The following is a 14698-nucleotide window of genomic DNA, read 5'->3' on the forward strand; positions in this document are numbered from 1 at the left end:
AATGAATTGAAAAAATTAGTTAGTGACTAAAATAATTACGTGTAAAACACTTTTTTTTAAAAAAATGATTTAAAATGTTAAAAGAACTATGAAATCCCATTTACAAATTTGTAAAAAATACCTGTGATCCAGCTGTGTGGGTTATGAAGATGTGGGCAGTTGTAAATGACAAGATACTTGATGGAGGGAAACACTTCATTAACAGCCTTCATTCCAACATCAGTGATGATTCCTGGGTTTTCTATTACATCAGCAAGGCCATATTTGACCAACTCAGTATGACTCAATTTACCTAGGAAAGAATGAGTTCCAATGAGTTTCAAGAAAATAAGAGACCAGTTTTGGCAGAAGATTAGCTGTAATAATAATAATAATAATAATAATAATAATAATAATAATAATAATAATAATAATAATAATAATAATAATAATAACAACAACAACAACAACAACAGTAGTAATAATAATAAACAGCATTTTATAAAATCCGTTCCGATCCAATATCTCAATATCAAAACCAATCACTGTGATTTTAAATAAACAGAACAATACACAGAGCACAATCTTTGAAAAGAAAATGTAACATACAGCAATTTATTGTGTTTTCAAAGATTTGCGCACAATGTTTTGCAAAAATGTATCTACATATATCCATACACAGTGCATACAAACAGAAATTGTTCTCATTCCACTATTTGACTACAAGATACATCATTACAGATTGGTAACATGCGATGCATTCGTCAGCTGAGTGTTCTCAGCTAAGCACTATCTGAACCAATATAAAGAGAAAAATGGATGGATTTGGAAAGACAACAATTGACTTTTTATAGATATTGACTTTGGTCTACTGCACCACTGCCATCTTGGATTGCCAAAAAAGAAGACTCCAATAGATACTAAATGCCATCTTCTCCCACAGAGGATATATAGGATTTTAATTACATTCTGAATTCTACAGACTCTGAATTGGCCACGAAAGAATCATTCAAACATACGAACATTCACATATACATACAGTGCATAAATACTTGGAGAGTCACAAAGTCATCGTTATTTTAGGGTGTCTACAACAGTATACTGGAGTTGAAATTTAAACAATGACTTTCTAATCATTTATACGTGGTCACGACTATTTAAGGGACCAAAGAGTGAACGATCTTCTTTTGCAGTCTGTATTACGATTACTGTTTGAAGTCTGGAACCCATAGACATCACCAGATACAGTGAGGGAAAAAAGAAGTATTTGATCCCCTGCTGATTTTGTACGTTTGCCCACTGACAAAGAAATGATCAGTCTATAATTTTAATGGTAGATTTATTTGAACAGTGAGAGACAGAATAACAACAAAAAAATCCAGAAAAACACGTCAAAAATTTTATAAATTAATTTGCATTTTAATGAGGGAAAAAAGTATTTGACCCCCTCTCAATCAGAAAGATTTCTGGCTCCCAGGTGTCTTTTATACAGGTAACGAGCTGAGATTAGGAGCACACTCTTAAAGGGAGTGCTCCTAATATCAGTTTGTCTCCTGTATAAAAGACACCTGTCCACAGAAGCAATCAATCAATCAGATTCCAAACTCTCCACCATGGCCAAGACCAAAGAGCTCTCCAAGGATGTCAGGGACAAGACTGTAGACCTACACAAGTCTGGAATGGGCTACAAGACCATTGCCAAGCAGCTTGGTGAGAAGGGGACAACAGTTGGTGCGATTATTCGCAAATGGAAGAAGCACAAAAGAACTGTCAGTCTCCCTCGGCCTGGGGCTCCATGCAAGATCTCACCTCGTGGAGTTGCATTGATCATGAGAACAGTGAGAAATCAGCCCAGAACTACACGGGAGGATCTTGTCAATGATCTCACGGCAGCTGGGACCATAGTCACCAAGAAAACAATTGGTAACACACTACGCCATGAAGAACTGAAATCCTGCAGCGCGCGCAAAGTCCGCTGCTCAAGAAAGCACATATACATGCCCGTCTGAAGTTTGCCAGTGAACATCTGAATGATTCAGAGGACAACTGGGAGAAAATGTTGTGGTCAGATGAGACCAAAATGGAGCTCTTTGGCATCAACTCAACTCGCTGTGTTTGGAGGAGGAGGAATGCTGCCTATGACCCCTGGAACACCATCCCCACCGTCAAACATGGAGGTGGAAACATTATGCTTTGGGGGTGTTTTTCTGCTAAGGGGACAGGACAACTTCACCGCATCAAAGGGACGATGGACGGAGCCATGTACCGTCAAATCTTGGGTGAAAACCTCCTTCCCTCAGCCAGGGCATTGAAAATGGGTCGTGGATGGGTATTCCAACATGACAATTACCCAAAACACACGGACAAGGCAACAAAGGAGTGGCTCAAGAAGAAGCTCATTAAGGTCCTGGAGTGGCCTAGCCAGTCTCCAGACCTTAATCCCATAGAAAATCTGTGGAGGGAGCTGAAGGTTCGAGTTGCCAAACGTCAGCCTCGAAACCTTAATGATTTGGAGAAGATCTGCAAAGAGGAGTGGGACAAAATCCCTCCTGAGATGTGTGCAAACCTGGTGGCCAACTACAAGAAACGTCTGACCTCTGTGATTGCCAACAAGGGTTTTTAAACCAAGTACTAAGTCATATTTTGCAGAGGGGTCAAATACTTATTTCCCTCATTAAAATGCAAATCAATTTATAACATTTTTGACATGCGTTTTTCTGGATTTTCTTGTTGTTATTCTGTCTCACACTGTTCAAGTAAATCTACCATTAAAGTTATAGACTGATCATTTCTTTGTCAGTGGGCAAACGTACAAAATCAGCATGGGATCAAATACTTTTTTCCCTCACTGTACTATCCAAGATGGTGGCATGGCAATAGCATGTAGCAGCCTCACCGGATCCAAAATGGTGCCATTTTTGTTTCTTAGTCTGACTTTAAAAAAAAAAAAAAAAAAAAGTAGGGTACACTGACATCGGAGTACCCAGAGTTAATGTCTACCATCGCCAGATACTGATACAGTATAGAAATCATTCAATAATGGATGAAGATATGAAGATATGCTGGAGAAGCTGACTGGAGAAGCTGACTGACTGGGCCATTGTAGAGTATTCCATTTATTTGCCTTAAAAAGGCCTAGGGCTGTTTTCAAAGTGTGCGTCAGGTCATTGTCAATCTGCAGTGTGAAGCACTCTCCAATACGTTTTGAAGTGTTTGGCTGAATCTGAGCGCAGATAATACAACCCTACACACTTCAGAATTCATCCTGCTGTTTTGGTCAGCAGTCAAATCATTTAAAAAAATACAAAGAAACGAGTTCCATTGGCAGCCATACCTGGCTACACCATAAGATGAGGTAGTATGCTTTAGATCATAAACTGGACCTTCCCTTCTCCATACTCTTCAATTCCCATTATAGTACCAGTTGATCTTGGTCTCATCTGTCTGTTGTTGTTCCAGAACTGTATGGGCTTTTTTTGTGTTTTATTTTCTTCACCAGGGAAACAACCACAGTTCTTTTCCATGGGGTTTTGGGTCTTTTGGTGTTCCTGAGCACACCAGTGAGTTAAACCCTTTTAAGAATTTATGAAATAGTCGTTTTTTTTTATTTTTTATTTTATTTGTTATGATTTGCAATAGTTTTTGATATGTCTCTAATCGGTTTATTTTGATTCATCAGCCTAATTATGGCTTGTTGTACTGGTAGTGACAGCTCTTTGGAATTCATACTGAGAGTTAATAGCAACTGATTTTAAATGCAAATGACACTTGAAAACACTAGACCTTTCACCTCCTAAAAGTGCTGTTATTCTGGCACTGTTCACCCAATTTGGATGTAAATCTCAGTAAATTAAAGCTGAACATATGCAAAATCAGGATTATTAGCATTTACTACCCTGTATTATCTATCAAAAGTTAAAATCAGAATGTTTATAAAGACACTTTCCTCATACAGCAGCTATTCATTCCATGTTTAAGATCACAAGCGTAGCAGGACGGTGGGGGACCATGCTAAACTAAAAACAAAGCCTAGCTGGCCGGCTTTCCTGTCCACCATGCTCTCCAATGTCTGCTCCCTGGACAATAAGTTGGACCACATTTAACTGTAGCAGACTACATGGTGTGAGTTTGTTTTCATGGAGACATGGCTCAGAGTTCCGGATACCACCATTCAGCTAGACGAGTTTGCCTTGTTTCATGCAGCTCTGTGCAGTGAGGCTCACAGTGGTGGCTTGTGTGTTTAAAGCAACACAGAATGATGCAAGAACTTGGTGCTAGTTTCTAGTCGTTGCTCATCGCTGTGGAGTCTGTGACCTTAGCAGTGCCATCCTGCTATGCACAAGTGTCCACAAGCTGGCAAGGGTTACAAAGTGACTTCAAAGACTTTAGAAACAGTTAGGCAAACATTTTACAAAGGGAGACACTTTGGGACTGTTGCTATTCTACCAAGAAGTGGGCGCCCAGTCAAAATGACACCAAGAGCACAACGAAGACTCATCAATGAGGTAAAGAAACAACCCCAAATGACAGCCAAAGATTTGAAGGCATCATTGGAACTGGCTAACATCTCTGTTCATGAGTCTACAATATGTAAAACATTAAACAAGCAGGGTATCTATGGCAGGACATCACGAAGGAAGCCACTGCTTACTAAAAAGAACATTGCTGCATGCCTGAAGTTTGCAAAAGAGCACATTGACACTTCACAGCGGTATTGGCAAAATGTTTTGTGGACTGATGAAACTAAGATTGAACTATTTGGAAAAAGCACACAGCACTACATCGGGAGTAGAAAGGGCACAGCCTATCATAATGAAAACATCATCCCAACCGTAAAGTATGGTGGAGGAAACATCATGGGCCTGCTTTGCTGCATCAGGGACTGGCCAGCTTGCAATCATTGAGGGGAAGATGAATTCCCAAGTATATCAAACAATTCTTCAGGATAATGTGAGAATGTCTGTATGTCAACTGAAACTGTGTAGAAGCTAGGTGATGCAACAGGACAACGACCCAAAACACTGGAGCAAGTCCACAACAGAATGGCTTCAGAAAAACAAAATCCGCCTTTTGGAGTGGCCAAGTCAGAGCCCAGACCTCAACCCAGTAGAGATGCTATGGAATGACTTGAAGAGAGCCATACACATGAGACGTCCAAAGAATATGACAGAGCTAAAGCAGTTCTGCCAGGAAGAATGGGTTAAAATTCTTCCTGAACGATGTGCAGGTCTGATCCTCACCTACAGAAAGCGCCTGGTTGAGACTATTGCTGCCAAGGGGAGGTCAACCGGTTATTAATTCTAAGGGTTCACTTACTGCCATTTTGAATGTTGAATGAGTGTGTTCAATAAAGACACGAATGATCAGATTTTTTTTGTGTTATTATTTGACACATTATATTGGTCAATACCCTTAACTTAGATGAAGATCAGATCACATTTTATGAGAAATTTATTCAGAAAACCATGAAATTCCAAAAGGTTCACATACTTTTTCTTGTCACTGTAACTTTAGTGGGCAGTTCCTGTGACATGGTTCCTGTTTTCAAATCATTTGCTGGGAGCTTCTTGTCTGTGTTGGCATTTAAACTACCCCAATTAAAAAACCTTTTTCACAAATAATTTTGCTCCATCATTTTCTTTGTTGTATTTTTCACGTTCCTGTTCTGCCACATTTTCATTTTCTAAGAATTTTTTTTCACAATATTATATATGAAACCAATAAGTTTCAGACATGATCTCGGTCTTACAATTCCGAAGGTCTCTAGTTTGTCACAATGTACCAGAACCAAATTGTTTTGTGTTCATGGAATGTGTTTTCAGCATTCCTAATCACACTACCTTTCGTCCTCACTCACTCACTCTCTCGGTTCTTCTTCTTCTTCTCTTGTTATATGGTAGACTAGACATCTTGTAGTTCATGTGTCACTCGAACATGCGTAATAGCTGTTTTGATTTTATCTATGACTTGTTCCCATTGATGTCCATCATTCTTTATCAAAATTTCTGTGTATATATACACTAAACTTTCTGAAATCATTAAATTAAGAAGCGTTCACTGAATGATGGTGTCCGTGTGACTTCTTCCCGAGCTCGGACGAGAGGAAATCAGCAAGTGCAGGGTCCAAATTCTGGTTATGTTACTGGTATTGGACAAAGAACGTAACAGAAATGTCCCTTTTTCAGGAGACTGTATTTTAAAGATAATTTTTGTAAAATACAAATAAGCTTTACAGATCTTTATTGGAAAGAGTTTCAACAATGTTTTTCATGCTTGTTCAATGAACACAGGTGATAGGCAAATAAAATCACAGATACAATAACTTAGGACACTAAAGAGACCTTTCTATTGACTGAAAAACACCAGAAGAAAGATGCCTAGGGTTCCTGCTCACCAGCGTGAACATGCCATAGGCCTGCTGCAGGGAGGCATGAGGACTGCAGATGTGGCCAGAGCAATAAACTGCAATGTAAGACACCAGCTGATTGTCCTTGCAGTGGACAATTACATGTAATCATGTGTCCCCCAGACATGATGGAGAACTTGCAAATGCCTTGGTGGAAGAGTGGGGTAACATCTGACAGCAAGAACTGACAAATCTGGTGCAGTCCATGAGAATAAGATGCACTGTAGTACTTAAAGCAGCTGGTGGCCAGCAGATGCTGACTTACTTTTGATATTGCACCACCCTCCCGCCTCCTTTATTCAGGAAATTATTATTCCAATTCTGTTCATCAAATGTCTGTGAAGCTTGTTCAGTTTATGTCTCTGTTGTTGAATCGTGTTATGTTAATGCAAATATTTACACATTAAGAAATTTGCTGGATATAAAAGCAGTTGAATGTAAGAGGACAATTCTTTTTTTTGCTGAGTTTGCATTGGAACAACAAGAAAAGCCAAATCTGAGACGTTCCACACAGAACTCCAAAAACGGACTGGACAGAATTATTGGCACCTTTTCAAAATCTTCTAAAATAATTGTATTTCAAGCATGTAATGCTTCTGTAATAAACTCACCTTTACAGGTGCTGGCAATATAGAAATCACACTTGCAACCAGTTAAAATGGAGAAAAGTTTACTCAACCTTTGAGTTGAGTGTGTGTACCGACTGAGCCTGGACAGAAGAAATAAGAGCAAAGACTTGGCTGAAGATTTGAGAATCAAAATTTTGGAAAAGCATGGACAAGCTCAAGGCTACAAATCAACCTCCAGAGATCGTAATGTTCCTGTGCCTACTTTGCGCAACACTGTCAAGAACTTTACAGTCCATGGCACTGTAGCTAATTTCCCTGGACATGGACAAGAGAGAAAAATTGATGAAAGACTGTAATGAAGGATTGTTCGAATAATGGATAAAGAACCTCGATCAACTTCCAAACAAATTCAAGCTGACCTGCAGACAGAGTGTGCAACAGTGTCGCCATCCGAACGAAAAGGGACGCTATGGTAGGAGACCCAGGAGGAAACCACTGCTGACACAGAAACATAAAAAAGCCAGATTGGAGTTCGCCAAGCCTTACCCGAAGAAGCAAAAATCCTTCTGGGAGAATGTCCTGTGGACAGAGGAGACTAAAATAGAGCTTTTTGGTAAAGCACATCATTCTACCATTTTCAGACAACAAAATGAGGTCTTCAAAGAACGAACACTGTCCTTACAATCAAACGTGGAGGCGGTTCACTGATGTTTTGGGGTTGCTTTGCTGCTTCAGGCACTGGATGTCTTGACTGTGTGCATGGCATTATGAAATCTGAAGATTACCAAAGAATTGTGAAGCGCAACGTAGGGCCCAGTGTCAGAAAGCTAGGTCTCCGTCAAATGTCTTACAGCAGGACAATGATGCAAAGCATACTTCAAAAAGCATCCAAAAATAGGTTAAGACAAAAGTGTGGGACAGTTCTGAGGTGGCCAGCAATAAGTCCAGATCTAAATCCCATAGAGCAGTTGGGAGTTGGGAGAAGGAACCCTTCAAATCTGAAAGACCTGGAGCAGTTGGAAAAAGAAGAAGAGTGGTCCAAAATTTCAGTTGAGAGGTGAAAGAAACGTACTGATGGTTACAGGAAGCGATTGATTTCAGTTTTTATTTTTTGTCTAAAAGGGTGTGCTACTAAATATTAAAATGAAGGTGCCAATAATTTTGTCCAGCCAATTTTTGGAGTTCTGTGTGGAAAGTCTCAGATTTGGCTTTTTTTTCCCTTAACAAAAATTCTCATGGATATCAAACAATTGCAAACAACAGGTTTATTAAAAATTTTTTAAATGTGTGCGCGCCAATTATTGGCACCCCTATGAATTCATATGAGGAAAAATATATTCCCTGATAATTTTTTCAGTATACTGGGGTGATTAGGAACAGGAAATTGTTCAACCACGACTTCCTGTTTTACAGGGGTATAAATATGAGGTAACACAAATTCCCTTAGTCATTCACAACAATGGGTAAGACCAAGGAATATAGCTGTGATGTGCGGCAAAAGGTTGTTGAGCTTCACAAAATGGGAAGTGGCTATAAGAAAATAGCACAAGCATTGAAAATGCCCATTTCCACCATCAGGACAATAATTAAGAAGTTCTAGTCAACAAGAAAATGTTATGAATCAACCTGGAAGAGGATGTGTGTCTATATTGTCTCAACACACTGAAGAGAATGGTCAAAAAAAATATCCAAAGATCACAGCTGGAGAATTACAGAAGTTAGTTGTGTCTTGAGGTCAGAAATTCTCAAAAACTACAATCGGAAATCATATACATCACCACAAGCTGTTTGGAAGAGTTTCAAGAAAAAAAAGCCTCTACTCTCATCCAAAAACAAACTCAAGCATCTTTAGTTTACCAGATGGACTCCATCAAATGTCAACATTTTAAATGAAAATCTGACTGCCTCTGCCAGAAAGATTCAAATGGGCCGTGGTTGGATCTTCCAGCAGGACAATGATCCAAAACATACATCAAAATCAACACAAAAATGGTTTACTGACCACAAAATCAAGGTCCTGCCATGACCATCCCAGTCCCCTGACTTGAAACCCATAGAAAACCTGTGGCGTGAACTGAAGAGGAGTCCACCAGCGTGGACCTCGAAATTTGAAGGATCTAGAGAGATTCTGTATGGACGAATGGTCTCAGATCCCTTGCCATGTATTCTCAAACATCATCAGGTATTATAGGAGAAGACTCAGAGCTGTTATCTTGGTAAAGGGAGGTAGTAAATTATTGACCAAAAGGGTGTTAATAATTGTGGCACATATTTAAAAAGGGGTTTTTTTTTTTTAGGTTTTTTTTTGATAAGCCTGTGTTTTGTTTGCAGTTGATTGATATGCATGAGAGCGGAGACTATATGTTAGAGTAGGGGTACTCGATCCCGGACTCGAATAAATTTACACTTTACACGGACTCTGACATTTTGGACTCTGAAATTTTTCAGGGTACAGTCAAGTTCGCGTATGTTCATGTGTAACATGAAAAGAAAAGTAAAATATAAATAAGAAAATTAAGATAAGAAATTAATGAATGTCTCCCTGTCTGACCAGGGGGCTTTCGTGCAAGTACCGAATGGACTCTATGCACGATCGTTTCCGCGATGGTCTCAGCCAGCTCAGTGACATCCGGTGCCATGCCGGAAGCTAGCCAAGTCTCCGTTTATAAGTATACAATAAATTATCAGCACTTGCATCCACCTCCTGCTCCAGTCCATGACAACTTGTGTACATTGTACTCACTAACTGTAATGGTACCTTTTTGAGTATAGTTAAATCATAACATTTTTACTTCAGTTTTTTTATATATATATATATATATATATATATATATATATATATATATATATATATATATATATATATATATATATATATATATATATATATATATCCTTCATTACATTTCATTTTAATCACAGTTGCAGTGTAAAAAAAAAATATAAAGATGCATTTAAACATGGAAGACTAAGAGTTTAACTTTGAGGAGGCCTCATATAACAGAGCAATGTTTGACCGAACTACTGTCTTCCCGCTGTTGATACTTGCTTTAATCATTGTAAAATCAATCATATGAGAGTTTTTCTGCTAGTACATGCTGCTTTTGAACAGGATGATCAATGTAAATTGTTATTTTGTTTAAAGATCTTTTTTTGTCCCCCATTTAGTACTGCCCATCAGACGCTAAATTAAATATTTACATAGAAGACAAAATTCTAACAATTCACACCGATCATCCCGCTCAAAGGTTTACATCCCCCTGGCTCTTAATATTTCGTGTTACCTTCTTGAGCATCAGTGAATGTGTTGCACCTTATGTAATAGTTGTGTGTGAGTCCCTCAGTTGCCCTCAGTGTGAAAAGATGGATCTCATCATCATATAGCCACTGCTGGAAAGAGGTCAAATATGCAGAATATGCTGGAAAAGCAAAGAATGTGCAGGAACAGGAGGATTTTTCTGAAGAACAGTGGGCAGTTTGACTGCTCAGGACAAACAAGGGACTCATGAACAACTATCAAAAAACAACAACAAAAAAACAGTCGTGGATCATCTAGGTAACGACACACAGTATTAAGAATCAAGGGTATGTAAACTTTTGAACGACAACTTTTTATATATTCAGCTATAATATTGTCTTGTGGACTATATATAACCATCTGACAGAACTAAATAAACAACATGGGATTTTTATGATCCCTCTTATTTTGTTAACAGTATTACCAGATTCTGCAAGGGGTATGCAAACTTTTGGGCACAACTGTGTGTACACACACACACAGCAGTAATCAGTTATCAGTAAACTTAGCAGCAACCTATTAACCATCAGCCTTGATAAATGTGTTGTTGGTAGGTTTTGAGTGAGTTGGTGCATAAAGCCTTGACTCACTCACTCCATTCATTAATTTCATATATTGAGATGCTGTTTCTTTGAGAACTTAATGCTCAGTATGCAATATTAGACATTTGTTTAGGACAGAATTGTACCTTTTTCAGGTGCATGAATGAGGATATATTATACCAGAAATGAAAAGAAGATTATGGTGATGTTTTTATGCAATGACTGGCTGAGTTAAAATAGTGCAGAATCTATGCTATTCTCTAAAGCCATTTGACTACCTTTTTTTTTGGGGGGGGGGGGGGGGGGGGGGGGGGGGTCCTACACAATTTCCGATCTCAACTAGAGTATACAGGAGGACTACCGGTCTTTAATTAAAATACAAAACTGGGAAATATTTACCATATTTTAACCAACTATTTATCAGGAGTATATGTGAAGAGATCAATACACATTGTTCTATGTGGAAAACGTTTTTACACAAATGTAGAAAATGAAGGTCAAATAATGTCACCATGCATAATCCAGTAAAATCAAAAGTGAATTTCATTTAACATAGTACACTAAACAAGCCACCCCAGAACATTCCACAACTTTTATATCAATCTTACGTGTTACCTTTTTTTTTGTTGTTTCCCCCAGTTAGTACAAAAAGCCACAACTTTTAGGAAGTCAGTTCAACTGCTGGTCATCCCTAGTGAATGACAGCTACATTAAATATTCTTGCCGTGTTCAGCTTCACTTGTGGTAGCTGCTCTGGATAACTATTTCTGCCTAAAAATACATGTAAAAATGTACCATTGGGCACATGAAACCAAGATTAACTTGTACCAGAATGATGGGAAGAGAAGAATATGGAGAAAGAAAGGTAAGAGCATATCACTTCATCTGTCAAACATGGGGGAGGAAGTGTTATGACATAGGCATAAGTATATGGCTGCCAATAGAACTGGGTCACTGATGTTTATGGATTATGTGACTGCTGATAGAAGTAGCAGGATGAAACCTCAAGTGTATAGAGCTATACTTTCTGCTCAGATTCAGTCAAATGCTGCAAAACTGACAGTGCTTCACATTACAGATGGACAATGACCCAAAACATACAGTTAAAGCAGCCAAAAAGCTTCTTAAGGCAAAGAAATGGAATGCTTTTAAATGGCAGAGTCAGTCACCTGACCTCAACCCAACTGAGCATGCTTTTCACTTACTGAAGACATACTGATGTCAGGAAGATCCACAAACAAGCAGCAATTGAAGGTGGCTACAGTAAAGATCTGGCAAAGCATCTCAAGGAAGGAAAATTAGCATTTGGTGATGTCCATGGGTTCCAGAGTTCAGGCGGTCATTGACTGCAAATAATTTTCTTCCAAGTATCAAACATAATCCTAATATTTATTAATATGCTACTTTGTCCAATTACTTTTGAGCCTGTGAAGAGAGTGTGACCATATAAAAAAATGGTTGTAATTCCTATTAAACCCCCTGAAAGTCTACACTTCGATCACGTCTGATTGCTTCATTTCAAATCCATTGTGGTGATGTACAGAGGCAAAATTACAAAAAATGTGTCACTGTCAATCAAATCAATCAAATACTTATAGGCCTGACTGTAAATGCACAAATTTTTTTATTTGTTTATTTATTTTCATATAATTACTGTTAATATTATTGGAAACAAGAATAGGCAGTGTAACAGTGTACCAATAATATTGGAGAAGTCATTCTGCATGGTCATTAAAGAGAGTAATAGCATCCATTAATTATGGAATTGTGACAAGCACACAGAAGCTTTCTTATATGAGGTACCTCCATTTGATAAGCACTGACAGACATGATGTGCAAACTTAGATTTGTGCCTTCTCATTAGGGTCAACACTGTTCACAAATCAACTTAAAATGTTTGATACTTTGGTTGTGGGTAAGTGTGTTATATTACCCATCTTGTATGCATCCTTGTTCTTGGTACCTTGTAATGCCTACAAACTAAGTGCTCAACACCTGAGTCAGAGTCCTCATCTGCAAAAGTATACTTGGCCAGTAAAACAGGAATCTGCTTCTATTAGAATAGCCAATGCCTTCACCTTTATGGTGATGCCTTCAATTTTCTCAATGAAAAACATGCACTGTGTAGGTACTATGCATCCAGAGATAGACAGTTACATTCCTTTATAGTACTGCTAATGTGCTTAAAAATGCATATAATATTTTATCAGAATTATTTTCTTTTTTTGTGTTTGTTACATGGAAAAACATGCTTTTTTGATTGACTCTCCATGAGAATCTACTACAAAGCTAGGATGCAGTGCCCTGTGGGATCCCAGTCCTTATGTGCACCTCTAGTCTCAACTAAATGCCCTAGGAACCTTTCTGGCGGGGGGGGGATCTTGAGATCTTAAACAGATATCCAATCTGCTCCAGAAATAACAACATCCACACAAGTCTGTAAATTTAAAAAATTGTGTTACCAGTTGAGACCAGTGTGTGCCAGGCCGGATCTGGTCTAACCCCTTTTGGCCTTTCAATCATCAATAGTGGTCACTTTCATTTCGGACATTTTCTGAGACTTCAGCATCCCTGAAAAGGTGAATGTCATTTTGCAGTGTTGGCCCGGGATAAGAACAACAAAGTTCACAGCCTTTACCCCTCACCAAATGGTAGTACTTTTGTGTGTGGAATTATCTGTGTGCTCGCTTCAGGGCCCCATGCTTGCAAATACTGTTCTGTGTGATCAATTCATAGCTAATCTCACTTGTCTCAATCACAGTATGGATTCTCAATTGTCCAATTATCAGACTGCTTGTGAATCAAGGCAATCAAAGTACAAAAGGCAAGAATAATTGTGAATTCTGACACACTAACACATTATAGCAACTGATTTAATATCCTCTCTCATACTCAATGTCCCAGTCTCATACTTACACTGTAATAGGAACTCATCAACATATCCAAGATGCAAAGTTTCAAATTGTGGAAACTCAAGTTCTGCCATTTTTAGCGCTGAGAAGACCCCATCTTTGGTTAAGGAAGGCTGGATTCGAACTTCGTGCAATCTGAAGTCCAACAAAATTTGTTAATTTTGAAACTATATTAAAACACTAATAAAAATCAAGAGCATATTTTCATGACTGAGCCACTCTTACCCATGTGCAGCAGTAATGATGAGGTAGCCTAAATCCACTTCAAGAGCATTCTTACAGGCTCCAAAGACAATAGTGTGCAAATTGCGAAATCCTCCTAGAACATAAACAGTGTTACACTGACATGCAATCAACACAGCTACAAAGGTTGCTCTGTTATTATGCAAGCTATATCTATAAAACAATAGACACAATACATGCATGCCCTCATAGAAGGAAACGAAGCTAAATAATAGAGCTAGGGCTAATGTGAAACACTCTACATAACATGTGAATGAATGAAGCACTAATAGAGGAAGTCAGTGGTTAAGACATTAAGGATTACTGATCGGAATGTTGTGATTTCAAATCCCAACACCACCAAGCTGCCACTGCTGGGCCCTTGAGCTGAATTGACAGCATAGTTTCAGCAATACTGTTGTGGACCACAGGACAGCACATGGCCAGGGGGCAGAGTGGGGGGACTGAAGGATGCCTGGCAAAAGACAGAATTTTTCAATGTGCTGATGCTGACACTCTGTTCATTACTTTGCAGACAGCGATGACTGCGACACTCTCCCTCTGCTTTGTGCCACAGCTGAGACCCTTCACCCCCAGAAGAGTACTGGTCCTCCCATAGCTGTACCTTCACACTGCCCAGCCAGCAGTGACCGCCACCACGCTCCATTTCTACACATCCCTCACTGGCCTCTGCACTTCGGGATGGCATTCCATAACCTTCTGCACAGCATCCCATACTCTGCACCCCCCCCATACACTTAAGAAAATAA

At 38.9% G+C, this 14698-nt stretch overlaps 1 protein-coding gene across 1 annotated transcript in view; it reads right to left on the bottom strand.

Annotated features, from left to right (window-relative positions):
• The window catches only part of fbxo38 (F-box protein 38), a 75277-nt gene that overhangs the window by 35240 nt on the left and 25339 nt on the right, over window positions 1–14698 (bottom strand). The window contains exons 7-9 of the mRNA XM_017474703.3: window positions 13932–14025; window positions 13711–13841; window positions 122–292 (exon numbers count right to left, since the gene is read on the bottom strand). Of these exons, the coding sequence (XP_017330192.1) occupies window positions 122–292; window positions 13711–13841; window positions 13932–14025 (396 nt within the window). The remainder of the gene's footprint in view (window positions 1–121; window positions 293–13710; window positions 13842–13931; window positions 14026–14698) is intronic.

Source organism: Ictalurus punctatus, chromosome 8, assembly GCF_001660625.3.
Source record: "Ictalurus punctatus breed USDA103 chromosome 8, Coco_2.0, whole genome shotgun sequence".
NCBI classification, from domain to species: Eukaryota; Metazoa; Chordata; class Actinopteri; order Siluriformes; family Ictaluridae; genus Ictalurus; species Ictalurus punctatus.